The sequence below is a fragment of the Cnephaeus nilssonii genome (genome assembly GCF_951640355.1).
Source record: "Cnephaeus nilssonii genome assembly, chromosome: 19".
NCBI lineage: Eukaryota > Metazoa > Chordata > Mammalia > Chiroptera > Vespertilionidae > Cnephaeus > Cnephaeus nilssonii.
This window is the reverse complement of record NC_137090.1, coordinates 20,610,429-20,637,259: the sequence shown is the minus strand read 5'-3', so window position 1 is coordinate 20,637,259 and position 26,831 is coordinate 20,610,429. Positions and strand designations below refer to the sequence as shown.

Below are 26,831 nucleotides of genomic sequence, written 5' to 3'. Positions count from 1 at the left end.
ATAACCCATAAGGCAGCTATTACTATTATCTTAATTTTACAGATGAGAAAACAGAGGCTAATAGTCAAGAAATGTGGTGGAGCTGGGATTCAAATTCATATCTATTTGAAATCTAAGCCCATGTTCTCAGCCAGTAAAATATAATGCTACTCTAAGAAAAATCTAATAAGAAAATGGTGACAGTAATTTCCCTAGTTTGGTAGTTCCACAGAATATCATTTGTAATTGGGGAAAAAAAACTGGAAACAACCTAAATGTTCAATAAAAAGGGAATGCTTAAATGCATATTATATAGCTATTAATTTAATATAATAGTGAGATACATTTCTATGACATTGAAAAAAGTTCATAATGGAGGGGCAGGTGGAGGGACTGAGCAAAAGAGAAAAAAACTAAAAAATAAATAAAAATGAAAAATAAAACCCAGATAAGAAAAAACAACAACACACAAAAGTTTATAATATAATTAAGTGAAACAAGACAGTTTAAAACAGTACATCCAGTGTGATCCCCAATACATAATGTGTGTGTGTAAGTGTGTCTGAGCAGAGAAGAAAACTGAAGGACAAACATGAACTCATTTTTATTTTCTCCTAATTTGGGGGTTGTGTGTGTGTGTGTGTGTGTGTGTGTGTGTGTGTGTTGGGGGGGGGCACTTATAAAGAAAGAACGGTCCTCTCCAGAATGATAAAAACATTATAAATTATTTGTGCTTTGAAAAAAAAATTAAAAATCTTCCCATCCTCACACTACAAATGGAGGGAAGACAACAGTGGTGGGAGGTAGATTAGAACTACTTAAGAATGGCATTTATATTTCATTTTTAGAAGCAACCTGAAAAACTTAGCACCCTTAGACTGGTTTGAGCCCTCAGGCTTTTGTCAGCCTATCATTAGGCAACCATGTGAAAATTATTTGCAGAGAAAGATTCTGCAATATTTCCAATATAGTTCTAAGACACCTATGCTTCATTCTTTCGCTGTTCTGTACTTTAGTTTCAGGGAATAAAATCTTTTCCCCAAGGAAAAACAAAAAGTTGAATATGTATTTATTATCCTGCCAAAACAGAAAACATTCTTGTAACTTTAAGGGTGCATGGATGATCCAGACAGTGAATCATGAATTGAAACAATGTTGAATAAGCTTGTATAGACACTTATTTTCATATTCCTTAGACTTCTACTCATTTAAAACTCTGCCTTGAAAGGCTTCAACAATTTAAAGATTAAATCGTAAGTTATTAAGCCATTAATTTAACCATTTAAGCCTCTAAAATCAGCACATATTACCTTCCCCCCTCAAGTCAATTTGCAAGAGATTAAAATAATAAAAATGATAATATCTCACACTTACAAAGCAGCTTTGATCTGCAGGAGCCTAAAGTACTTTTTAAATACTTTTATAGAAAAACTAGGACCATCCACTCACATCTCAGAGTACATCTGAGGCAGAGGCTGGCAGCTGGTGAAAAGCAATGGAGTAATTTATAATTTGTATAGAAGATGACTATTTTTTAATTTTTTTACTTTAAAAAAAATAGTTATAAATTGATTTATAGAGACAGAGGGAGGGAGAGGGAGAGAGAGAAACACTGATGTGAATGCAAAACATAGATTGGCTGCCTCCTGCACTCCCCCTACTGGGGATCGAGTCTGAAACCCGGCATGTGCCCTGACTGAAAATCAAACCAGCAACCTTTCTGTGCACAGGGCGATGTTCAACCAACTGAGCTACACCAGACAGGGCAGAAGATGACTACTTTTGACAAGTATAAGGAGTAGATGGAGTTAGAGATATGCCAGTAGAATTAGCTGTTCAATTAAAAGGAAAATTAAATGACCACAGATTCCAAGGGCTATTATTAAAATTTTCACCAAAGGATATGGCTTAAGGGTTCCCTTTAGAAGGGGGGAAAAACACTAATAAAACAACAACAACAACAACAAAGAAAACTAACCCCTATTTACATCAAGGAAATTACTGGTCTCATGATTTTGTCCAGATTTTCTTGAGAATAGATATTACTGGTTTCACCTCAGACATGAAATAAATTGACTATGATACTTAAGTTCTTTTGGTACCCGAAAACATTTCCTTCTCTTTCATATTCAATTTCAAATATCTTTATATAGAATATTTTTTAATTTATTGATTTTAGAGAGAAAGAGGAAGGGGAAGAGAGGGAGAGAAACATCGATTTGTTTTTCCACTTAGTCATGCATTCATTGGTTGCTTCTTATATGTGCCCTGACCGGAGATGGAACCCACAACCTTGGTGTACCAGGATGATGCTCTTATATATATTTTATTTATATATATGTATGTATATATATATATATATAAAATATATATTTTATTGAATTTTTACAGAGAGGAAGAGAGAGGGATAGAGAGTTAGAAACATCGATGAGAGAGAAACATCGATCAGCTGCCTCTTGCACACCCCCTACTGGGGATGTGCCCGCAACCAATGTACATGCCCTTGACCGGAATTGAACCTGGGACCTTTCAGTCCGCAGGCCGACGCTCTATCCACTGAGCCAAACCGGTTTCGGCTATATATATATATATATATTTTTTTTTTTTTTTCTTATATATTTTCAGACTGACCTGGCCAGGGCCCCTTATATAGAATACTTATCTTCACATTTCAGTGTATAGGACTGGAATCCTGCTCCAAGCTCTGCCTCCTCCGTCCATTTCAAGCACCCTACACAAATAATTTTCTGCCTCCTGCACTAACAAGAGACTAACTTTTCAAACATATTTTTTTGGAATCTTCTTGTCTCTTTCCTAAAGAAAAAGTGAAGTAATTCTATCCTATGTCTATATAAAGTGAGGACCTCTGAGCACCGTAAAAGAACACCTGAGCTGTCTTCACTAGGTAGCACTTCAATTCTCAAAAATCCTTTCCTTGATTCTGATTTTCCCACATCTCTTTAACTTAGAGTCAGTTCTTATCTAGAAAAGATCAAGAATGAAAAAAAGAATTTAGGTAAATAAATACTTCAATTAGATACAAAATAAAATTTCTTCACTATCTGGGAGCATACATAATCAGAATATCAATGGAAACACTGGCTACTAAGTGAGATTAAACAGTCATTAAGAGTCTTCATCATTGCTTTTTGTTGTTTTTTAAAGAGCAGTCACCTACTATCCCAGATGTCTTACATGGCACTTGCTTGAATATAACTATCCCAGATGTCTTACATGGCACTTGCTTGAATGTATGAGAGATGGACCAGATGGTCCTTTCAGCTCTAGAAGTCTATTCTATGTCGTTATCACTCACTGATGGCTCAAAGCGGCCATATTGAAAAGATGACAAATGGCACTTGGAGAAAGGAAGAAGGATGAGGACTGCATTAAGTTGTCAAGTAGATGTGATTATCTAATACACTGCCATCCCTTTGCAGGGGAGTTTTTGAAAATATCTTTTCAATGGTACACTTCCGTATACAGTCAATTTAATTGACCTCAAATAGTTTGACTTTTGTATACTGATGGAAGAACTTAAGAATTTGGTCCACTCAAACACTCTTAACTAGGATCTTTCAATCAAGTCAATACAAACTTAAGAAATGAAAATTAACCATTATATGTGTAAAACAAAGCATAATCTGAAAGACAAAAGTAATAAAAATGCATTACAAAGTTAAATATCTAAAATAGTTGCTGTTTCTTCCCAAATTTTGCTGATAATCTAGTTCTACTTGAGAAGAACATAGTTGCTATGGCATAACATATATACACACACAAACATACACGTACAAAGATAGATATATATGTACATATGTACACACACATCTAAGAGATATGAAATTAAAATGAAAGTAAAAATCTTAATACCTTCTTCATGGACTGACACTTGGCTGTCTCAGAAAAGCCAATCATCTTATCAGGAGAACAGATCTTGATGAAGGGGAAGTTGGATTCCTCTGCAATCTTTGCAGCTAACGCAGTCTTCCCACTGTGAGGAGGGCCTGCATAAAGATATGAGCAAGTCAGGGGAAAAAAGCCAACCTAAGCAAAGGGAAATAAAACAAGTTTAAACTTTTATCCACAAGGTACTGAGGTCTCAACTAGTTGCTCATTAACATATCCTGACACAACTTCATGGCAGACATGTTTTCTCTTATTTATTAGCAACTAAACTTAATGAACTGATTAGCATTTCTCAAAAGTATGATGAAATACATTCCTTCTCTCTTTCTCACATAGTCTTAATCTTTCAAACCTCTGCCTAATATATAAAACACAAGCATTTTGCTTCTTAAAAAAGGAGTGCATTCAAATGCATATCAGTATTTATGTTTAGTTCTACCAAATTATTTGTCTAAGAAAACAATACAATTTTAGGAGATGATTGTGGGGGCAGAGGAAAACTGTATTTGAAGCAAATGTGGCTTAAAAAGCTAGAATTCTAAAGATTCAGGCCACCAAATCTACAAACTTACCTGTATTTAGACATCTCCTTCTTCCCTTCTGTGTAATGAAAGATGTGTCCCTCTTCCACCCATAAACCAACCAATTCTTCCTTCCCAGCTTTTCAGAAACCCAACGTTATTGATAGTACCCTCTCCCCCATATGTTCCATCTCTTCCTCTTCACACCCTTCAACACTACTCTTTCTTCTTCCTTCAAAATGCAACTTCCCTAAATAATTATCTACTCTGACTGCCTTCACTCTTCACCTTCCATCCACTCAAACAAATCCTATGGCTTCCATTCCCATTACATGGAAAGGCTCCCATCAGGATCACCAATGGCTTCCAAGTCACCAAATCTAACAGATACTTTATCTGTTGGCCTCTTAACAATAATTGATACAATTGATAACTCTCCTCTTTCTTTAAATACTTTTCTTGAATTCTATGATAGCCCATACTCTTTCCCCCTCCTCCTACCTCTCTGGTTACTCTTGCTCAGTCTCCTTTGTCAACTTTGTCCTTAAATGTTGACAAACTTCAGAGATCAGTTCTAGGCCCACTTTTCTTCTCAATCTATACTCTTTCTGTAAGTGACTTCATCCACTCCCATGGATTAAACAACAGTCAATATACTGACACCTCATGAATGTATACTGTAGCCAGACTTCTCTTCAGAGCACCAGGCCTACATATAATGGGCTACTCAACATTTCCGATTCAATTATTCAATAGGAACCTCAAACTCAACATGCCCTGAACTGAATTCATAATCTTCTTCCCCAAATCTTTCCACAAATGCTCCTAATCTTAGTAAACAGGCATACTAGAAACCTGGGGGTTGTATTTGATATCTTTCCCATAGTTTATCTAGTTATTAATATTTCTAAGCCTCAGCTTTTCTACAAAATAGGGATAACAGCAGCCTCTATCCTCAGGACTGAAGTGGGTTTAAATGAGGTAATATGTGTAAAGTGCTGGTAGAGTGACTGGCAAAAGAAAGAGTTGAAAGAATTATAGCTTAATTGTGATTAATAATTATAATAATAACAATATGAAGTCTCTTTTATTTTACCTCCTAAATATTTTTCAAAATGGTTTACTTATTTCCATCTTCACTACCACTGTTACTTCAAACTACAATCACACTACATCTAAGGCTAATGCAACTGATTCTAACCACTGGTCTCTCCTGTGTCTTTTTTTGCCCTTCCAATCCATTCTCTATGACTAAGCAGTCATGATGTTTTGAAAATACAAATCTGATCATGTCACTTCACTACTTAAAACTCTACAAATGGTTTCCCGTTGACCTTCAGACAGAGTTTAAATCTTTAACATGGTCTACAAGGCTTTGCATGAACTGGCTCCTTTCTACTTCTTCAGTCTCATGTCTAGACAGTCTTCCTTTCTGCTTTAAACTCCTTCCGGCTCAGGGCTTTTTCACGATAGTCTCTCTACATAGAACATCTTCCCTGATGACTTTGCCAGGCCACCTTCTCCTCATCCTTCAGGTATTGGAGTCATGTGTTTCTCTCAGTGAACCTACCCCCAGACCTTTGAAAAGGGCTAGATCCTCTTGTGATGTGGACTCACTGAACTTTTTCTGTTGTACTAATTATAACTGTAAATAAACAATTGATGAAGAGAATGTCTTTCTCTTTTTGTCTACTTGGTAAAACCCTAACTGATCTTTCAAAGTCTAAATTAAATACCACCTAAGAGAAACCAAGATGGTGGCATAGGTAAACACCTGAACTGCTGCCTCACACAACAACTTCAAAACTACAACTAAAAGAGAAAAATGGACAACATCCAGAACCACAGGAAGGCTGGCTGAGTGGAAATTCTACAACTAGAAGGGAAGAGAAAAGCACACTGAGACTCAGAGGAACTGCGGAAGTAAAATGCAGATGTATGGAGGTGCATGTGCGGAGAGGGCTGGAAACTGAGTAGGCGGCTGTCTTTTTCAAGTGGGAGGGAGACAAAAGCTCCCAACTGCTCTGAACTCCAATTCTGGGCGAGACTCTGGGGAACCAGACTCAGTGGGGGAGAAACTGGACTATCTGGCAGCGGGTGGAACTCAAGGGCGGCTTTCTCTCAGAGGTGCTTGCAGCGATTACCAAGGGACACTGAGACCCAGGGGCCTCTTAGGGCAGGGCTGACAGGAAGCCATTGCTGTTTGCTCCGCCCTGAGACTTCGTCCCATTGAAGCTATGCACAGAGGCTTTTGCATATGAATGGCCTGGTCCTTTGAAATCTAAACTTACTTAACAAACTGCACCTGAGTCAGTGAGACCCAGAACATCCAAAAGAAGGCTCAAGGCCCCACAGCAGCTCACAGCTGGGCCTCATCTGGGCACCTCCAAAACCCAAACAAAGAAGAGGAATCTGCAGATCTCTCTGTAGCTCCTGCTGGGTGGCCTCAGGCAGAGGCTAAATTAGCACCTCCTTTGAGATCCAAGAGCCAGTGTACTCAGGGGGTCAGAGTAGGACCATCCAGATTACAACTCCTCAGATCCATAAGGGACACACTCAGGGGCAGACTCAGTGAGCACCAAAGCCCCACTGAAGCAAGTTTTGCCTCATAAGGGTGTCTCCAGCACAGAAGTTCTCTCATCGTAGAAACAGCTGATCCTCACAGCCAATTGGCCTGGAGGTCAATTCCTCCCAGTGATACCAACAACAATCAAGGCTTAACTACAACAAGACTGTGCACACAGCCCACAAAGGGGTGCACCAAGAGTGTCCACCTCAGGTAACTGGGGAGGCTGAGCCACTGGGCCCTATAGGACACCTAGCACACAAAGCCACAGTATTAACTCTGGGAAGCAGGCAAAATGCGGAGACAAAGAAACAGGTCACAAATGAAAGAAATGGAGGAAAGCAAACTACTGGATATAGAGTTCAAAACCACGGTTATAAGGTTTTTTAAGAATTTTCTAGAAAAGGCCAATAAATTTAGTGAGACCCTCGAGGATATGAAAAAGGACCAACTAGAAATTAAGCATACACTGACTGAAATAAAAATAATATACAGAGATCCAAAAGCAGACTAGAGGATCGCAAGAATCAAATCAAAGATTTGAAATACAAAGAAGCAAAAAACACCCAACTGGAAAAGCAAAAAGAAAAAAGAATCCAAAAATATGAAGATAGTGTAAGGAGCCTCTGGGACAACTTCAAGCGTACCAATATCCGAATTATAGGGGTGCCAGAAGAAGAGAGAGAGCAAGATACTGAAAACCTATTTGAAGGATGACAGAAAACTTCCCCTACCTGGGGAAAGAAATACACTTACAAGTCCAGGAAGCACAGAGAACTCCAAACAAGAGAAATCCAAACAGGACTACACAAAGACACATCATAATTAAAATGCCAAGAGCAAAAGACAAAGAGAGAATATTAAAAGCAGCAAGAGAAAAACAGTTAGTTACCTACAAGGGAGCACCCATATGACTGTCAGCTGATTTCTCAACAGAAACTATGCAGGCCAGACAGGAGTGGCAAGAAATATTCAAAGTGATGAATAGCAAGAACCTACAACCAAGATTACTCTACCCAGCAAAGCTATCATTCAGAATTGAAGGGCAGATAAAGAGCTTCACAGATAAGAAAAAGCTAAAGGAGTTCATCACCGCCAAACCAGTATTATATGAAATGCTGAAAGGTATTCTTTAAGAAGAAGAGGAAGAAGAAGAAAAAGGTAAAGATAAAAATTATGAACAACAAATACATATCTATCAACAAGTGAATCTAAAAATCAAGTGAATAAAAAATCTGATAAACAGAATAAACTGGTGAATATAATAGAATCAGAGGCATAGAAAGGGAGTGGACTGACAATTCTCAGGGGGAATGGGGTGTGGGGGGTGCGGGAAGAGACTGGACAAAAATTGTACACCTATGGAAGAGGACGGGGGGTGGGTAAGGGCAGAGGGTGGGGTAGGAACCGAGTGGAGGGGAGCTATGGGGGGAAAAAAAGAGGAACAATTGTAATAATCTGAACAATAAAGATTTATAAAAATAAAAAATAAATAAATACCACCTAAATTAAGAACTAAATTAAATTAACTTGAACACTGATGGGCAAAATTACTTGCATTCACACACATCTTTATACATATACATTGTAGTTAGGACTTTGTTTACAAGTCTTTTTTTATGACCAAATTGAACTCTGTGAATGTCTTTGTATTGCCAGCAACTAGTCAAGTACTCAGTGAATATTTATTTAACTCAATTCAGCACTGTTTGGTATTACAGTCTATTAAGTAACAGAAATTTAGATACAATCCTATAAGAAAACGAGTTGCTATCATTCATCAGTAACTTTCTGTCCTCAACAGGACTTGAATTGATGCACAATTATTGGTACACATATACTGGATTGCTATTTGCAGACGATGAACAGTATTAGAAATGAAAATAATTCATTTTTCTGGAATGTCTAAATGGCTTTGTAAAAGTACTGTTTTGTTTTGTTTTTTAACTTTTAATGCCATCTCATAATTTCTTCTCACCTTCCAACAGGACGCTAACCAATGGTGTGCGGTCACTGTTTTTTGTCTGCTGGACCAGCAGCTCTCCATCTTCTAGAACTCGAGTAACTGGATCACCCCATTTGATAATACCATTCATAATGTAACTTGCATAATCCTCTTGGTTTGTGCCAAATGCCTATGGAAGAAAAGGACAGTTTAAAACATTTTGAGCATGTAAAAGATTGCTCAAAATACTTTATTCCTACACAATAAAAATGTTGAGCAATATCCCATCTCATTGTAAAAAGCCTGAAAAGCACACCAAAAAAACCCATTGTTTTATAATTTTGCATTTCAGTTTTTATCAAATTGGGGAGAGGAGGAGCTGCTCTGGGTGATGTAATGGAGAAACAATAGATTCTAGGCTCAGATTCTACCAGAGCCCAAGCTGTCATAATACCTGAGAAAGGGTATGTCCCTATGTGCTTAGTTCTATAAGGAGTACATGGCTGTTGCCTTCTGTTAAGAACAAAGAGAAAAAGAGATTATGGACTCAGAAATTAGAAACCCTTGTCTCAGCAGACAAAGACTCTCTCCTAACTCTGACTGTAGGTGTCATGGTTTAAAATGGGAATGTAAAACGGTAATGAGGAGATCCTGTCCACATCAGTTTGGTGGAAGGGGTTACAAGTTAAATGGCACCAAGGTAAGTGTATATGTGTAAATATAAGATTTTAAATGAGATAGGAATGAGCAGTTGTAATCAAAGATTGAAGGGCTAGGAAAATAAAATAAAAGCAATTATTATATGTAATAATTTTAATTGTTCTCACTACATATTGGAGTTTAAATCACATTTCTCTTCATTTTCAACTTCTAATCTCATATTGGAATTCCTATCAAACCAGTTGCCAAAAGTAGTCAATAACTTCAGTACTTAGTTACTTGATTGAATTTTCATAAGGTTAAATGGAAAAGAAATGAGTAGGAAGACATAACCCAATGTAATGTAAAGGTCCTATGTCTTGAGAATTTTAAACTATTACATCCTTCAATAAGTTAATTTTTCACTACCCCGATGTATGTAATAATTTTAACTCTTCTTTAGAACTTGCACCTCACAGAAAATTATTCTTTGTAATAGTGTTTCTAAACAGTATACAACGGTCTCATTACTCTCTTTCTTTGCTACCAAATCATTTCTCAGACTTCTCTTTGGTCCTTGCATACATTAGTCCTTTGATTCCTGAGTACAAAGGGAAATCTTCATTCCCTGGTCTGGATATGGTGCATTCAGTGGCCCTCTAAAAAATGATAAAGGAAGAGCCTAATAAAAACTGCTATAGGAAGTATGTGGATTGGCTGAGTCTTGTCTTTAATTATTCCAAGTATACACTCTAAGTCTTACAGCAGCAGCTTTAAGATACCTGAACCAGGAAACAGGTACCCTCCCTCCCAGGCTACACAATATGTGTGAGTTTTCCTTATTTATCCTGCCACTTCATTTTTGTTTTGTGCCCCATACTCATGGAATAATTAAAAGAAACTTACTACCTACTTAACTTAGTTATCTTAGTTTACCCTTTTTTGTAACCAAATTATTTGTCATTATAAAAATCTTGAAATAGATCAGTTAGACTGGGTTCTAATATTTTTGGTATCTATTACAAATGACAACAGCAAAAGAGTAACCATTTCCATTGCTTAGTAACTTTTGAAAGTAAATATTTATATTTAAAAGTCATAATAGTAATAAAATATAGAGCTAAAACAAATTGATTTTTGTCTTTAAAAGGGATACTTGCAACAAATAATTATTGTCAAAAATATATAAAGAACTTATACAGATAAAATAAAAGTAAAGAATAAACAATACAATAGGAAAATAGGCAAAGACATGAATAGTATCTCTCGAAAGACACTCATGGCCAATAAGTACATGGAGAAATGCTTACCTTCGTAAGTAATCAGTGAAATGCAAATTGAGACCAAAATGAGATTCCATCTTACATCCAACTGAATGGCAAAAATTAAGTCTGACAATACCAAGTGTTGTAGAGGATATAGAATGACAGGATCTCTTTTACATTACTGGGGAAAGTACTTATTGGTTCAACCACTGGAAAAAGTTTAAAATTCTTCCGTTTGAAGTTGGACATTCATATACCCAACAAACCAGCAATTTCATTCCTTAATATATATCTAAGAGAAACTCGTTCAAGAATGCTCATAGCAACACTTAGTAATATAAAAACTTGGTAATTTCCCAAATGCTCATTGACAGGAAAATAGATAAATTGTGATAGTCACATAATGCAATGCTATTCAGGAATGAAAATGTCTAATCACTATATTATACATATGAAACTAATATAATATTTTATAACATCTGTAATTGGAAAATAAATTGTTTTTATTGAAAAAAAAAGAAAATGAATGATGTATAGCTACAGAAAATCATATGGATGCATATGGTTATAAAATATGCAATAAAATAGCAATTCTCCCCAAAATACATGCACCATACTTTATTTTATACCCCATGTAGACTAATGACAACAGTGTGTCACAAACTAAAGATTAAGATTAATCCAATTCTGTGCACCTGAGATCCATTTTAAAAAGAAAACTAAACATACACACCTCTTTAAGAGGCCTTTCTGCACTTTGTTTGTTTGTACTAATATAAGACTCCAAGCAATGGATACTCAATGAAGAGTAAACAAACATTAGTGGTTATTTTATAGAAAAACTAGAGGCCCAGCGCATAAATTCGTGCACCAGTGGGGTCCCTTGGACTGGTCTGCAGGATTGGGCTGAAACCGGCTCTCTGAGATCCCCTGAGGGGTCCTGGATTGTGAGAGGGCACAAGTCAGGCTGAGGGACCCCAATGGTGCATGATCAGGGCCAGGGAGGGACGCGGGAGGCTGGCCAGCGGGGGAGGGACCGCGGGAGGGCTCCAGGGTGTGTCCAGCCTGTCTCACTCAGTCCCGATTAGCCAGACCCCAGCAGCAAGCTTACCTACCAGTTGGAGCGTCTGCCCCCAGGTGGTCAGTGCACGTCATAGCGACTGGTTGACTGGTGGACTGTCTGCCCCCTGGTGGTCATTGCAGTAGAGTGGCCTTAGCATACCATTTGCATATTATGCTTTGATTGGTTGAACGGATGACAGGATACTTAGCATATTAGGCTTTTATTATATAGGATGGGTTAATGATCTTATACTGTATTCTAAAGCTCCAACTCTGACTAGTGAGTGCATTAAAACAAAACTGACACCTTTTTTTTAAAGGGCACTTAGAATGGTTAAGAGTCTTCAGAAACTGTAGTAGTTAAGGACCAAAAGGTAATGAGTAAGAAAAAGGCATGCCTTGGAGGAGATTCGAGAAAGGTAGAGAGAGGATAAATATGAGAGCTAATTTTAAATATAACTAACATATGGAGGACGGATGAATTAGGATGAATTTTGGTTTCAGTAGCTTCAGATTGTATAAGAACCAATGAGAAAACTATTTATAGTTCAATATAAAGAATTAATAATTCGAAAGCCTCAAAAGGGGATGGTCGGTCTAACAGATGGTGAGCTCCCTATCATGAGAAATATTTCAGTAAGTATTGGCTAATTACCCAGCTATCACAGTTATTGTTTGTTTCTTATACTGAACACTTTTAATAAGATTTTTTTATTTTTAAAAACTTCATATGATATAACCTTCCACAATACTGATAAAATAGCAGTTATTTTTCTCCTGAATTATTATTATTATTTTTGGGCTAATACATCACTCAATATTCATACTCACTGGTTTGATATCATTCTCCAAAGAAGCAAGGAAATCTCCCCTTGTCACCTGCAGGCTCTCTGCTTTTTCCATGTCCACTTCAACTTTAGTACTGGCCTAGTTAGAAACGAAAACACAATGTAAGGACTTCTAAGATTTAAGAATATTTTCAGCCTAAGAATGTAACACCTAAAGATTTTGAAAAGCATACTTTCACAGGCAAATAGCATCTCTCTCAAATTCACAAACATATATATCTTTGCCTGAACAATTCCACTTCTAGGAATTTATCCCATAGGTATATTCACAGATGTGTGCAATGTTATATTATAAGGACATCTACTCCAGTGACTTGTAATAGCAGAAGACTAGAAGCAAATTAAATGTCCACCAAGCGGGTACCAGTTAAGTCAATTATGACACATCTGTACCAAAGAACATTGGATAGCCACTTCTTTATAAATGAGGCATAAGGAGGAAAAATATATATACAGAGGGTCTCTAAGAACTCTAGCTGTCATTCTTATACCCAAATAACCTCTAAAGCCTTTATAGATACACAGACACTCAGCCCCAGCCCCTTCAGAATTTTGATTTAAGAAGGTCCAGGCATTTAATTTTTATAAAGTTCCACAAGTAATTCTGATGCTCGATCAGGTTTGTAAACCATTATTCTAGGAGACCAAGGACCTACAACTTGGATTTATATCATACTTTGTGCTTGAGAATCTATGTGCCAGCTCTAAGTATTCTGCTTTCTGCACCTGGAGCTGACACTTCGCACAGACATCTGGAGAAGCATCAAGGCCTTTATCAGCACTTGGAGCTGCCTGGACCTGATGAGTGACTGAGATACCAACACTGTTTTCAGTGTGACTGGGCTCACTCCCAATAGCAGCAGGCAAGTGAGTCTAATATTTAAAATGGTACTATGATTTTTAAAAAGTTATCTTCAAAAATATGATTATAAAATAAAAGTTTGTTAAACAATATCAACCTTCCATTGATTCCTATAAAATATGAGTCATGTTCCTTTAGGAATAGACTGCTGAGACAAATAAAATGACAGACATTTGTTTATTTATTTATGTGAGAGAGAGGAAGGGGGAGGATGAGAGAAAGAGAAAGAGAGAGAGAGAGAGAGAGAGAGAGAGAGAGAGAGAGAGAGAAACATTGATCTGTTCCATCCATCTACACATCCATTGATTCTTGCATGTGCCCCCACCGGGGATTGATTCCACAACCTTGGCATACTGGGATGACGCTCCAACCAAATGAACTACTCAACCAGGGTGACAGACATTTTTTTTTAAAAGTAAGCTTTATGGGATAAGAAGAACTATGTCAGGAAACTGGATTAAGATGGCAAACAGAACACATTTACTTATCTACCTTCCTTCCCCAAATCCATGAAATGACAGAAAGTTAAGAGAGAAAGGTTAAAAAGCATGGTATATGCAGAATTTTTCACATTGAGCCAGAGGAGTCCGAGAAGAAGAGAAGAGGGAAAAAAGATAGAAGAAAAAAAATTTCCACAGCTGAAGAGAGCTCTGTTTTTGCAGCTTAAAGGGTTCAATGAGTGCTGATCAGGATAAATAAAAACAAACCTACATCTGTCTAGACCAGTGGTTGGCAAACTGCGGCTCGTGAGCCACATGCGGCTCTTTGGCTCCTTGAGTGTGGCTCTTCCACAAAATACCACATACCCTAATTAAGTTAATAACAATGTACCTATATAGTTTTTAAGTTTAAAAAATTTGGCTCTCAAAAGAAATTTCAATCGTTGTACTGTTGATATTTGGCTCTGTTGACTAATGAGTTTGTCGACCATTGGTCTAGAACAGTAATGGCGAACCTATGACACGCGTGTCAGCACTGACACGCGTAGCCATTTCTGATGACACACAGCCACTGAGGCGGCCGCATGCCGAGGATGAAACATTTGCTGCTCCTGAGGATGAAACATTTGCGAAATAATGTTTTTTCCTCAAAGTGACACACTACCCGAGTTATGCTCAGTTTTTTGGCAAAGTTTGACACACCAAGCTCAAAAGGTTGCCCATCACTGGTCTAGACAGTGTTGTGAAGTATCAGAGCACCAAAGGTGAAGAGAAAATCCTAGAACCTTTATGAGAGATAAAAACAGGTTACCTACAATGGAACCTTGCAACAGTAGAAACTAGAAGGCAATATAATCAATCACATTTAGAAAATACATCTGGCTATTTCCCCTAAATAATGATTTCCACATGTACACAGGGAGACACAGGCAAGAATTTTCATAACAGTATTATGCACTGTTCTAGACACTAGATCAGTGATTCTCAACCTTTTTCATCTGGTGGTACACAAACAAATTACTAAAATCCTGCGGCACACCAAAAAATATATATTTGCCGATCCGACACACCAAAAAAAGTATAAGTTTGATTCATTCACACCAGATAGCTATTTTTGTGTTGGCTGTTGTAATTTTATTTATTTGACAATCTTAAAGGAAAAGAGGTCAGTGCCCGTGACTAGTCAGGTATTGCATGTTTTAAAAATTCTTGCAGCACACTGGTTGAAAATTGCTGCTCTACAGAATAGCAGTAAGGAAAAAGTTCCTGCCCTTGTGGATCTTACATTTGAAATTATGTTGTAATAGCTTAGAATACTGAGCATCTGTCCAAAATAATAACGACTTACATATACTGACATGGAAAGCTAGCCAAGACACATTGTCAAGTAAAAAATAGGAATTGCAGTACAATTCCATTTGCTTTTTTAAAGTGCATATGTGGGAGAGGGGGTTGATGACAAATATGTGATACCTTAATCAATAAAGTAATTTAAAAAAATAAAAATAATAAAATAGTAAAAAAAAAAATAAAGTGCATATGTATCTGAGTGTAAATATAAAGAAAATAGACTACAAAGGCATAGCCCAAATGCTGACTACCTCTGGGTGTTGAGCTGGCCTGTCTCACTTTTCCCCTATACTTTGGCATCCTTGGGTCTTCTACAAAGAAAATATATTCATATATGACTTCTATATTTTAAAAAAGAGAACAGGTAACAAGCAACATTTAAGTAGATGCACAAATATTATAGTTAAATAAAGAGAATAATTAGCATTTAAATTATTAATAGGGTTTTCATTGAGACATATTATTCAATAAATATTGATCACATTTTTGACATCTCTAAGTTTATTTTCCTGAAAGAATTATGATGTTTATAATATATACATCTCTTTTAGCTTTATAGTTTATAAAGTATATTCATATACATTATCTCATTTCATCTCATGTTGTCCTTATATAAGCTTGAAAGGTTTCTTAAATTGAGGGTAAAGGTACCCTTATATAAAGGTTTCAAACTTGGATTAAGACTTTTTGACACATCTAAAAGAATTCTACAAAGTGTAAACTTTAAAGTGAAAGTGAAAAAAGCAGTTCTGACAGAATCACATTAAAATCCCAATGAAGCTACCAGACTAATTTTAAATAATCTCTCCCTATACAGTCCTAAGTTTTTACTAAAATGTTTTGTATTTTGATTTCCTCTTATAGTGAAACCAAAATGACAGAAACATATCGCAATATGAAGGGAAAATCTTGTCTATCTTTAAACGTTTGCCAAAAAATATGATAGATTTCAGTACTGAAGCTGGTGTGCAACTTGTCTTTTTACTACTGAGAAAGGACTCACTCAACGAATTCCAAGTGAATTAAGATGGGTGGAGTAGAGTTATTTTAGAACAAGTTGTTTTTAGATACTCCTAGAACTTCAAAAGTTAACTAGTTATAAATAACCAATAATACAATTGTGAATTATTCCTGACTATTCATTAAGATAATTTTTCTAAGGCATTCGCTTAGCTAATTTTTTACTATTTTATCAAATTAGTAAAACCTTATTTTAAAAATGCTACAATTCTGAATTTTTACTCATTCAGAAAACCTTTTCTCATTTGTCTGAATTAGTGTGATTTTCCCCTGCATTTTATTTATAACAGCTAATCAATATAGAAGAGGCAATGTCTTTCAGCTTATACCTGCTGAAACTAATAAACTTGTATTTCAACACTATCAAATATCAAGTGGTCACCCTTAAATTTCATAACCTTTTAAATCTGACCTTTCAAAGTTCTTATCATTCCTGTTAAATTAAGGGTAGAATGACCTTAATCAATCAAAATTCTACAGAAAATAAGAAATAATTTTATTGAAGTTCTGCAAACATAAGTCAGAGCTTCGATTCAGTTGTAAAGTGTGTGTGTGTCCTCAATTTACTTCCTTACAGCAGATTAGAGCAGAAAAAATTAGGGTTATGAATCTTCTCTACCTGAAGCAGAAATTCCTTTCAAGATAAAAACAACCTAATGTCACATGAATTTTAGTTGACCACAAACATGGTTTCAACTACAAATGACATGAACATCGGGTGTTTATGATGGGATTTTCCACTTGTTTCAGAAAACCTGAAAGAACAATTTAACAGGGAAGACCTGTTTAGTCCACCTGACTTAGTTTGAACCTAAATCTTTTGCAAAGGAAGCAAAAAACCCCACTAATATTGGCTTTTTATAATACACAGGAAGAACATCATAACAAACAGTTGAATGTTGTGTCTAAGTTTTATACCAACTTTAAATCATAAGTTTCAAATTACTTATTCATCAATCATTACTAGTAAAGCTATGAACATTTACAGCAATGGGAATACTAAAACTGTATGCCTTTTGTTCAGCCGAGGAGGAGTCTTGTTAGGAAAACAGTATTGAAAGAACTTTTGGCAATATAGATTTTTTTTAAATGCAGAAAAGGAAATGTTATTAGTACTATTTATTTTGGGGGATGAGGTTAGTGTCTTACATATCCTTCCCTCTTCCTTGAATAGTATCTATTAAATATCCCATAGATACTGTAAAAAATTAAAAGGTGTTGGTCACAAGTCAATATGCATCACCTGAAGTTTAAAGATAATTCAATCACGTGGAAAAAGTGAGGGAAATAATGTCCACTATTTGCACTACTTCTTACTTATAAATCTGAAGTATAATATATTCTGTATAGTCTTAACTAACATATTAACTTTACAATTAGAAAAATGATAACTGTAAATAGTCAATAAAACCCAGAAACTCAGATATTGAAAAGGATGTATATAGTAGCCTCTCAAATCAGCCAATAATAACAAAACTGTAAAGAACTAACATTGATATATAGTTTATAAGGCACTTCTAAATATAGTATTTGATTTCATTTTCACAAAAATCCAGATGAAATATGTAGTTATTGCCCTTTGACAGAGCAAAAACAAAAAAGTGAAAGAAGTGTAATGTATAACCATTCCTTAGGACTATAAAATATATATTCCTTCCACCATATCTTATTGCTTCATGTGTAAAACTAATGTAAACTTAAAGGAAATACGTTTCTTAATGAGATGATGGCTTAGAAACATTTTGGGATAAGATTATTGTGGTAAAAATGGCAAATAACTAAGTAAGAGAAAAATCCGGTGGCTAATGCTATGAAAAATCTGGTAACTAATAAACTAGTTATTGTGGATTATATCAAGAAGCACTAATGTGGTCTGAGGTGAAGGATTAGTAAGGTGGAAAACAATTTTCACATCATTTACTCAATGTTTCTTGAAGTCACTATCACTTCTTATCAAGACATTTCTTATGGCAAGGAGAGAAAGAAAAAGAAAAAGGAAAAATCCACTTTATAAAGGACCCAATATTACATTCCCACATTATCTAGATCATTGGCATTTAAAAATAATGCAATGATATACTAGTATCTTCCTCCCACTGTCTCCAGTATTTTAAAGAGGTTTTTCTTATATGTCTAAAGTGTCTTTCTTGCCCTAGCTGGTTTGGCTCAGTGGATAGAGCATCAGCCTGCTGACTGAAGGGTCCTGGGTTTGATTCCAGTCAAGGGTACATGCCTGGATTGCGGGCTCGATCCCTAGTAAGGGGTGTGATTCCCTCTCATAATTGATGTTTCTATATCTCTCTCCCTCTCACTTGCTCTCTGAAATCAATAAAAATATATTTAAAAAATAAATAAATAAAGTGTCCTTCTCTAGTATGGCATTCTTGATCTAGAACAAAGTCATTTCTATTATGTAGGGAAATTATGACTTATAAACAGTTTGATTCAGAATACATATATAAGTTTACTAACTTAAACAATATTTACCAAACACCCACTATGTTCTCAGTATTTACACCCATTTGAAATATTGTGGGAGATTCAGAGATGAATAAGATACGGACTTAAAGTCTAGAACAGGGGTTGACAGAGATGAATAAGATACGGACTTAAAGTCTAGAACAGGGGTTGACAAACTTTTTCTGTAAAGAGCCAGATAGTCAATATTTTAAGCTGTGTGGGCCATGCAGTGTTGGTTGCAAATACTCAACCCTGCCATGGTAGAATGGAAGCAGCTGCAGACAATACATAAATGAATGGGTGTGGTTGTGTTCTAAAAAACTTTATTTATAAAAACTGGTGACTGGTCAGATATGGCCCATGGGCCCTTGGTTTAGAACCATTGCTAGAATTTTCCCGAATAACTAGAACATACTTAACCTAGTTGTTCAAGCTTTTATTATTTCCTGCAAGAACAGTTATAAAAGTCCCCCTCTCTTGTCTGTGTTGCCAGCTGCCTAAATACTCCCCTAAATACTCCACTCGATACAGCTGCCAGAGTGATCTTATGTTTTAACACTATGTCACTGCTATTCTTTAAACTCTTCAATGGCTTAGCACTACTCACAGAAAAAAAAAGTGCATACTTCTTAGCACAGTATAAAAGGCTCTTTATGCTCCATCCCCTGCTTTAGTCTCCTCACAATATCTCTCTCTACCACCCTTTCCCTGCTTTTCATGCTGAAGTAATACTGAATTACCCTAGCATATCATGCTATTTTGTGTCTCTGTTACTTTGCATATGTTGTTCCTTCTACCCACATGACCAGAAGTTTCTCTGTGAAAGTTCTTCTCACCCCATGAACTGACCACATCTGACACCTTTCTCTTCCTCACCCCCCATGTACTTCCTATGTGGAGGACAGACTGTGAGCTGCTCAAAAGTAGATGATTTCCTTCTTTGCAGTTGTAGTATTAACCCCTAGCACAGTGTCTGGCATGCAATAGATGCTGAATAAATCTATTTTGAACCAAAGTAAACCGAAGGTACCATAAATGATACCCTTCTATTTCAGGAAGGACAATAACACATTATTTTGAAAGAAAGAATCAGAAAAGACTTGAAGAAAATTGTGGCATATGAACCAGGTATTGAAAAGTAAAAAGAGATGGTAAAGACTCTCAGTGAAGAAAAAAAAAGCAGAGAAGTGGAAAAATAAATTAATGTCTGATGATCACTGAGTATTTTAATTTGACTAAAGTGTGTAGAGAATAAATGGGAACACATCCGGAAAGGCTAGCCTAGAATAAGGTTTAGAGGACCTTAAAGACAAGGCTAAGAAGTCTGTACTTTGTTCTGTAGACAAAGGTGCCTCACTGAAAGTTTCTGAAGGGTAGAATGATATGAAGTAGGAATATTAATCAAATAGAAGATGGATAGTGACAATGAGAACTGAAAGATACTGCCAAGGTAGAACTGATAAAATTTGGCAAATGAGTTGATGTGGGATACAGTAGAGTGATAGGAATCAAAGATAACTGTGAAGTTTCAAGTCTGGGAAACTGAGATATCAGCAAAATAGAAGCAAAAAGGAAAGCAATAAAAAAAAAAAAAAGACTGGAGGATCAATGATTCTCTCTCATCATTGATAGCTCTCTCTCTCTCTCTCTCTCTCTCTCTCTCTCTCTCTCTCTCTCTCTCTCTCCCCCCGACCCCTTCTACCTTCCTCTCTGAAATCAATAAAAATATATTTAAAATAAACAAAACATCCAGGTAGAATTATTTAATTATAAATTGAAAGTGGGAGATATACTTTCAAGAGATAAGACATAAATCTGGGAGTCACTTATCTACAGGTGATAACTTTATTTATCAAAATAAAAGTATCCTCGTATATATTTCTACCAGAGTATCAATACATTTTTGTACTAATTTGCAAACATGTCCATCCCCCTGACTTTGAATTCCTTGAGGGGAGAGTCCATGCTTTATTATCTTCATGTCTCCAGTTTAATAACTCAAAAATAGCAATTATGCAGTATATTTGCTGAAAGAAGCAGCCCTCATAATTCTAAAATGTAGAAAATCTAACTTCGTATGACATGTTACAACTCAACACAGAACAAAGATTTAAGAAATTGTTCAAAACTTCATCTTCACGCCCTGACCAGTTTGGCTCAGTGGATAGAGTGTCGACCTGCAGACTCAAGGGTCCCAGGTTCAATTCTGGTCAAGGGCATGTACCTTGGTTTTGAGGGCGCATCCCCAGTGAGAAGTGTGTAGGAGGCAGCTGATTGATGTTTCTGACTCTCTCCCTCTCCCTTCCTCTCTGTAAAAAATCAATAAAATATATTTTAAAAAAAACAAAACTTCATCTTCACATGTATCAGATGGAGGCAAACTAAGGGAGATGAGTCAGTGGTTACTATGGGGCACATACTACCGTTATTTTTCCAGCTACTCTGAAGATTTAGCAGTGGACAGTTAATTACTATTCCTTTTACCATGAATTTTCTCTATCAAAAGTCAGCATCACCCCTAGCCCTTGGTATGCTTGAAAGGAAAGAGAAAGAACCCTGGCACAGTATTTACAGGGCTGCAGACTCCTAATCTATTAGTTGACTGACCTTTATATGTCTGTTCATAGCAGTGGATTGTGCCGCTCGCACCAGACCCTCCAATTCAGCACCGCTGAAATTCTTGGTCTCTGTGGCCAGTTCTTTAATATCTACGTCTGCAGAGAGTAACTGATGCCCTCTCATCCTTGCTGTGTGGATGTGAAGGATTTGTAGTCGACCTTTTTCATCTGGTAAGCCTGATAAAATTGAAAATAAGGCAGATATTATTTTATTCCTAATGCTTTCTTATAGGTACTCAAGCATGAAAACATCTGCTTCTCATGATATGCAACTTCTCTAACAAACATTAAACCACTGAGTTGTATGATTTTGCTCCTGCTAATAAACTCTACATTCCCCACTCCCACGCCATCAGTGACAGGTCTACTTACCTATTTCCATTTTAACTTCCAGTCTTCCAGGTCGAAGGAGAGCGTCATCTATCAGATCTGGTCTGTTGGTCATTCCTGAACAGAGATAGATGTTAAAACATACAAATGATCACAGTTCAAAAATAAGATAAAATGTCCCTTCAGTATATGTAAGATTAGTAATTTACCTTAGAAGCTACGAGGACATTTTATAAGTCAAACAGAAAACCAATTTATTCTCAAATAAAAATATCACTTGTTCTTGACATGTTCTAATGAAAATACCTGGAGACTTTGCTTTAGTTATAAATTATTTTGTTATAAATTTAGTTATTTCACTACTGTACAAGCCAATGGAATATAAATACAATAAAAACTTCAAATACTTAAAAAAAGAAAAATTAAGATTCAGAGAGGGCAAGTAACCTGTCAAAGTGAGAGAGGGGCCATATGAACATGTTTGACCCAAAGTCCCTTCCCTTTTTTGTAGGCCAATGGTTTTCAACCTTCATAAACAACAGACTGATCCCTCCCCCCACAAAAGTCATCTTAAAAAGAACCTCAGTACCTAAACAGTTAAAAGATGAAGTTACGATAGAGATGCATGATCTGAAGCTCATTCCCTGGGCCTCACAGACCTTGAAGCCCCCCTGAAAACCCCTGGAGGCCTACAAGACCCACTTTGAAAACCACTGCATTACATTGTGCTGCCTTTTAAATGGGTGAACTATATGCTTAAACCCATGAGTCACTAAAACCCACCTTACATTTGTCCTGTTAAGGCTAGACATTAAAATAGTCAAGTTCTTCAATAACACTTGATTCTAATTTGGAAACATTGGCAAAGTAGTATAATTACAATCTATACAGATCTTAATTCCGAACCCATGTGTGTCTAATGTTTTTGAAATCATAGCACTTCTTTAAGCAAACATACCAATGACTAAGATGTTGTTCAGCTGTTCTACCCCGTCAATTTTGGATAGCAACTGGTTGACGACAGTGTCATGGACTCCTGTGCTACCAGCCATGCTCCCTCTCTGCTTGCAGATGGCATCAATTTCATCAAAGATGATGATGTGCAAACCACTGTTAGCACCAAGCTAATAAGGGAAGAAATTATAGGGCAAATAATTAAAATAATTTGAATATATTAAACAAACTAATCCAAAAGGCAAAGCAAAACTTTCCATAGATGGACTTTGCTCCATATTGACTAATAAATACAGCAAGTCTAATCATGGTTGTAGCCTTACAAAGGTGTTAGAACTACATTCTCAGAAGTCTGTAAACTGCAATTATATTCCAGAACCTTTTATTTAATAGCCATAAAACAAACATACACATTATATATTGATGCAAGTGAATCACCCATCATATACTAGTAACTAACTGTTCATTTACACTCATTTCTTATCTCACTATTTAAAGGAATTCTTATACTTATCAGATGCATTTCTTAAGTCAGTGAATGACAATTCCCTCCTAGTTTCCCTAACTTTTGGTGAAGGGATTGTCCCAGAAACAGTAGATTTAATGTTCATTTGTTTGTCACCTTATATTGCTAAATGGTAACTCTACCCAGAGGTCCACTGGGAATTGAGGAAATAGGGGAAGGAATTGAACATGATTCACATTCAGTCATACCACATGAAAACAGATTATTTTTTCCTAACAGTAAAGTGAGAACAGAGACACAGTTTACAAAAAGAACACAGTCAAGCGGATGGTATTTCTTCTGCATAGTGATTTCTGTTTTAGTTTATTGGATATAGTCATTATTAAAATAGTTTATATATTTTAAAACTTCAATAGATGCAAAAACTTATAAATGCTAATAATTGGTTAGATTAGGTTAAGTGGACCTTCTAACAATTTATATTTAAGTAACCAAAGGAAGAAGTATGCTTTAGAAATTTCTTTTTAAAACAAAAACATTAGGGATTAATAAAATGAAACAGGTGAGAATGAACAAAACCTCAATATGACAACATATGGATAATATTAAGATGGACATAATGAGATTAAGGATTAGATATGGTTGGTAGTCATTAAACCTCTGGCAAGAATATAATTAAAAAAAATAGGTTTAAAGCTTAAAAAATGTTTTTATTGATTTTTTTTTTTTTTAAAGAGAGAGTAAGAGAAGGATAGAGATAGAAACATTGATGGGGGAGAAACATCATCTATCGGCTGCCTACTGCATGCCCCCTACTGGGGATCGAGCCTGCAACCTGGGCATGTGCCTTGACTGGGACGCAAACCAGTGACCTCCTGGTTCATGGGTGGATGCTCAACCACTGAGCCACACCAGCCAGGCAAAAAATGACCTGAAGGAAATTAGACTGGGTCTAAGTTGTTTTAAAAAATGAAAACCAAGTAAAACACTGTCTGATCCAGCAATTCCATCCCTTGGCTTATAGCAGCTCTGCTCATAAGTGCCCCAAACTGGAAACAACCTAAATGCCCTTCAGTGGGTGAATGGATAAACAAACTGTAGTACATCCATACAATGGAATACTACTCAACAATAAAAAGGGATGGTTGACACATGCAACAACTTGGATGAGTCTCAAAGGAAATATGCCAAGTGAAAGAAGCAAGTCTCAAAAGGTTACATACTCTGATCCTATTTATATGATACTAGAGGCCTGGTGCACAAAATTCATGCACAGGGGGGGTGGGGCCTCAGCCCAGCCTGCACCCTCTCCAATCTGGGACCCCTTGGGGGGTGTCTGACTGCCGGTTTAGGCCCGATCCCGGGGACCGGGCCTAAACCAGCAGTCGGACATCCCTCTCACAATCCTGGACCACTGGCTCCTAATCGCTCACCTGCCTGCCTGCCTGCCTGGTCACCCCTAACTGGCCCCCCTGCCAGCCTGGTCACTTCTAACTGCCCCCCCCTGCCAGCCTAATTGCCCCCAACTGCCCCCCCCCCCCGCCGGACTGGTTGCCCCTCATGGCCTCCCCTGCTGGTCTGGTCGCCCTATGCAGACTGCTGTCCAGTCGTTTGGTCGTCGCTCACTAACCCCCCTGCCGACTGGTCGCCCCACTCAGCCTGCTTGTTCAGTCGTTTGGTCGTCCCTCACTAACCCCCCTGCCGGCCTGGTTGTAGGCAGCCACCTTGTGAGGGCATGAGGGTTAATTTGCATATTACCTCTTTATTATATAGGATTCTTGAAAAGACAAAACTATAGGGATGGAGAACAGATCAGTAGTTACCAGGAGCTGTTAGCACAGGGAGAGTGACCATGAAGGGACAACCTGAGGGAATTATTTTGGGGTGATGTAAATGTTCTGTATCTAGATTTTAGTGGTGGTTACATAAAACTATTCATATGCTAAAATTCATAAAACTGTATACCAGAAGAAAGTCGACACTACTTCAGAATAATAAATAGAAACACATTACTCACAAATTGTTCTCCTTCTACAAATGTTTTAAAAACTAAATTCAAATCTGAAAAAAATAATTTCTTAATATCATCATATTTATTGAACAGATGTCTGATGATAAATGATAGCTTGCTATTTAAAAAAATTAAACACCAAAAACTATTCATCTTTCCATCTGTAGAAAGGACTGAGGAGGAGGAACTGGAACTAAAATCTTAGCTTTACCAAACACTTCTACATAGTAGGGTATTAATTCTTGCTGTCTTTGGTACAAAACAAGGACATTCCTGTTTATGACTGAAAAACTGTGATTCTACATTATTTTTATAAGATATTTTTATTCAAGGTTGTCTGCCAATAGAGCATGAAACAAACAGCTGCTATAATGTATGAATTTTGCTGTCAATGTGCCTTATGTTGCCAATGGAATCATGACTTCCTTCTCAGGCCAACCTCAAATATCATCTCTGTGGAAGGGAAGCCAGAGACAATAAGAACACTGTGTTTGATTAAATGATCACAGGAGCAATCTGTCCTAAACATAATTCAGTACAATTCTGACCTTTTCAGAACCTTACTAATCTTGTGACCTGTCATCAGGTCCCTTCCCCCAACCTAGTCAGTATAATAACATCAATTTTTACAGGTGCGTTACTTAAATAAAGCCAAATTCTTATTGCAATAAATTAGGAGTCAGGTAAGGAAGATGTCAAAATTAATGTTCACAGATTAATGTAGCTGAATCATCAATAAACCCTTTACCAAAGAGTTTAAATTTCTACAATGCAATCCTCTTCAACTTGCTGGCTTTTAGTTCTGTTCTTACCATCTGAAAAGTATTCCCCCATAGAAACAGAGCTGATGCTATTGAGCTCCTGGCAACAGCTTCGAAAACGACAGTTCTATATTTAACTAGTTTGACCTATATGCAAGTGCTCCTCTCCATCAGCCCGGACTGTCCAAAATCACAGAGGTGATGCTTTTCTTTATTATGTAACACACATATACCCTCCATGGGTTCATTAGCTGAGTATACCAAGCCATTTCTGGATGTAAGACTTGAGAAAGTTATAACTGAAAAGGCTGGCTATGAAATTCCCTACTTAGAAATTCTCTGCCAACTCAACATTATCATTAATTGTGTCATATTTAAACTGTCTGCAAGTTTATTTATAAAGATTGATATCTCATGACTTTTTTTCTTAGAAGTCTTCCACAGACCAAAAAGGAAAATATATTTAAAAAAATAAAATAACACTCATTCTATCTGGCAATTAGCATATGGGTCCACCGGATCTTTTTATAAATCTAAGCTATATTATGCTATTCCAACATTCTAGAAATCATGTCATCATTACTCATCAATTACCAGCTATGCTAAAAAATGATTAAAATAATAAAATGAAAGAATGATGAAACTGCTTAGAAATAGTGAAATAGATATCACTATGATATCATCCTTCAGGTTTCTTAGTGTTGTCCAAAGTATTGTATCATCTTTCAAGAAGGTATAAGACAGCGGTCGCCAACCTTTTGGACCCATGGACCACCGGTTGGCGACTGCTAGTATAAGAGAAATCTAGAGATAGCAGTCACCATT

General features: G+C 36.6%; 1 protein-coding gene across 3 annotated transcripts in view; it reads right to left on the bottom strand.

Moving 5' to 3' along the window:
- Nucleotides 1-26,831, bottom strand: part of NSF (N-ethylmaleimide sensitive factor, vesicle fusing ATPase) — a 121,752-nt gene that overhangs the window by 35,530 nt on the left and 59,391 nt on the right. For all 3 annotated transcript variants that reach the window (XM_079798058.1, XM_079798059.1, XM_079798060.1), the window contains exons 10-15: nucleotides 22,773-22,938; nucleotides 21,857-21,931; nucleotides 21,474-21,661; nucleotides 12,718-12,813; nucleotides 8,954-9,110; nucleotides 3,853-3,986 (exon numbers count right to left, since the gene is read on the bottom strand). In XM_079798058.1, coding sequence (XP_079654184.1) covers nucleotides 3,853-3,986; nucleotides 8,954-9,110; nucleotides 12,718-12,813; nucleotides 21,474-21,661; nucleotides 21,857-21,931; nucleotides 22,773-22,938 — 816 coding nt within the window. The remainder of the gene's footprint in view (nucleotides 1-3,852; nucleotides 3,987-8,953; nucleotides 9,111-12,717; nucleotides 12,814-21,473; nucleotides 21,662-21,856; nucleotides 21,932-22,772; nucleotides 22,939-26,831) is intronic.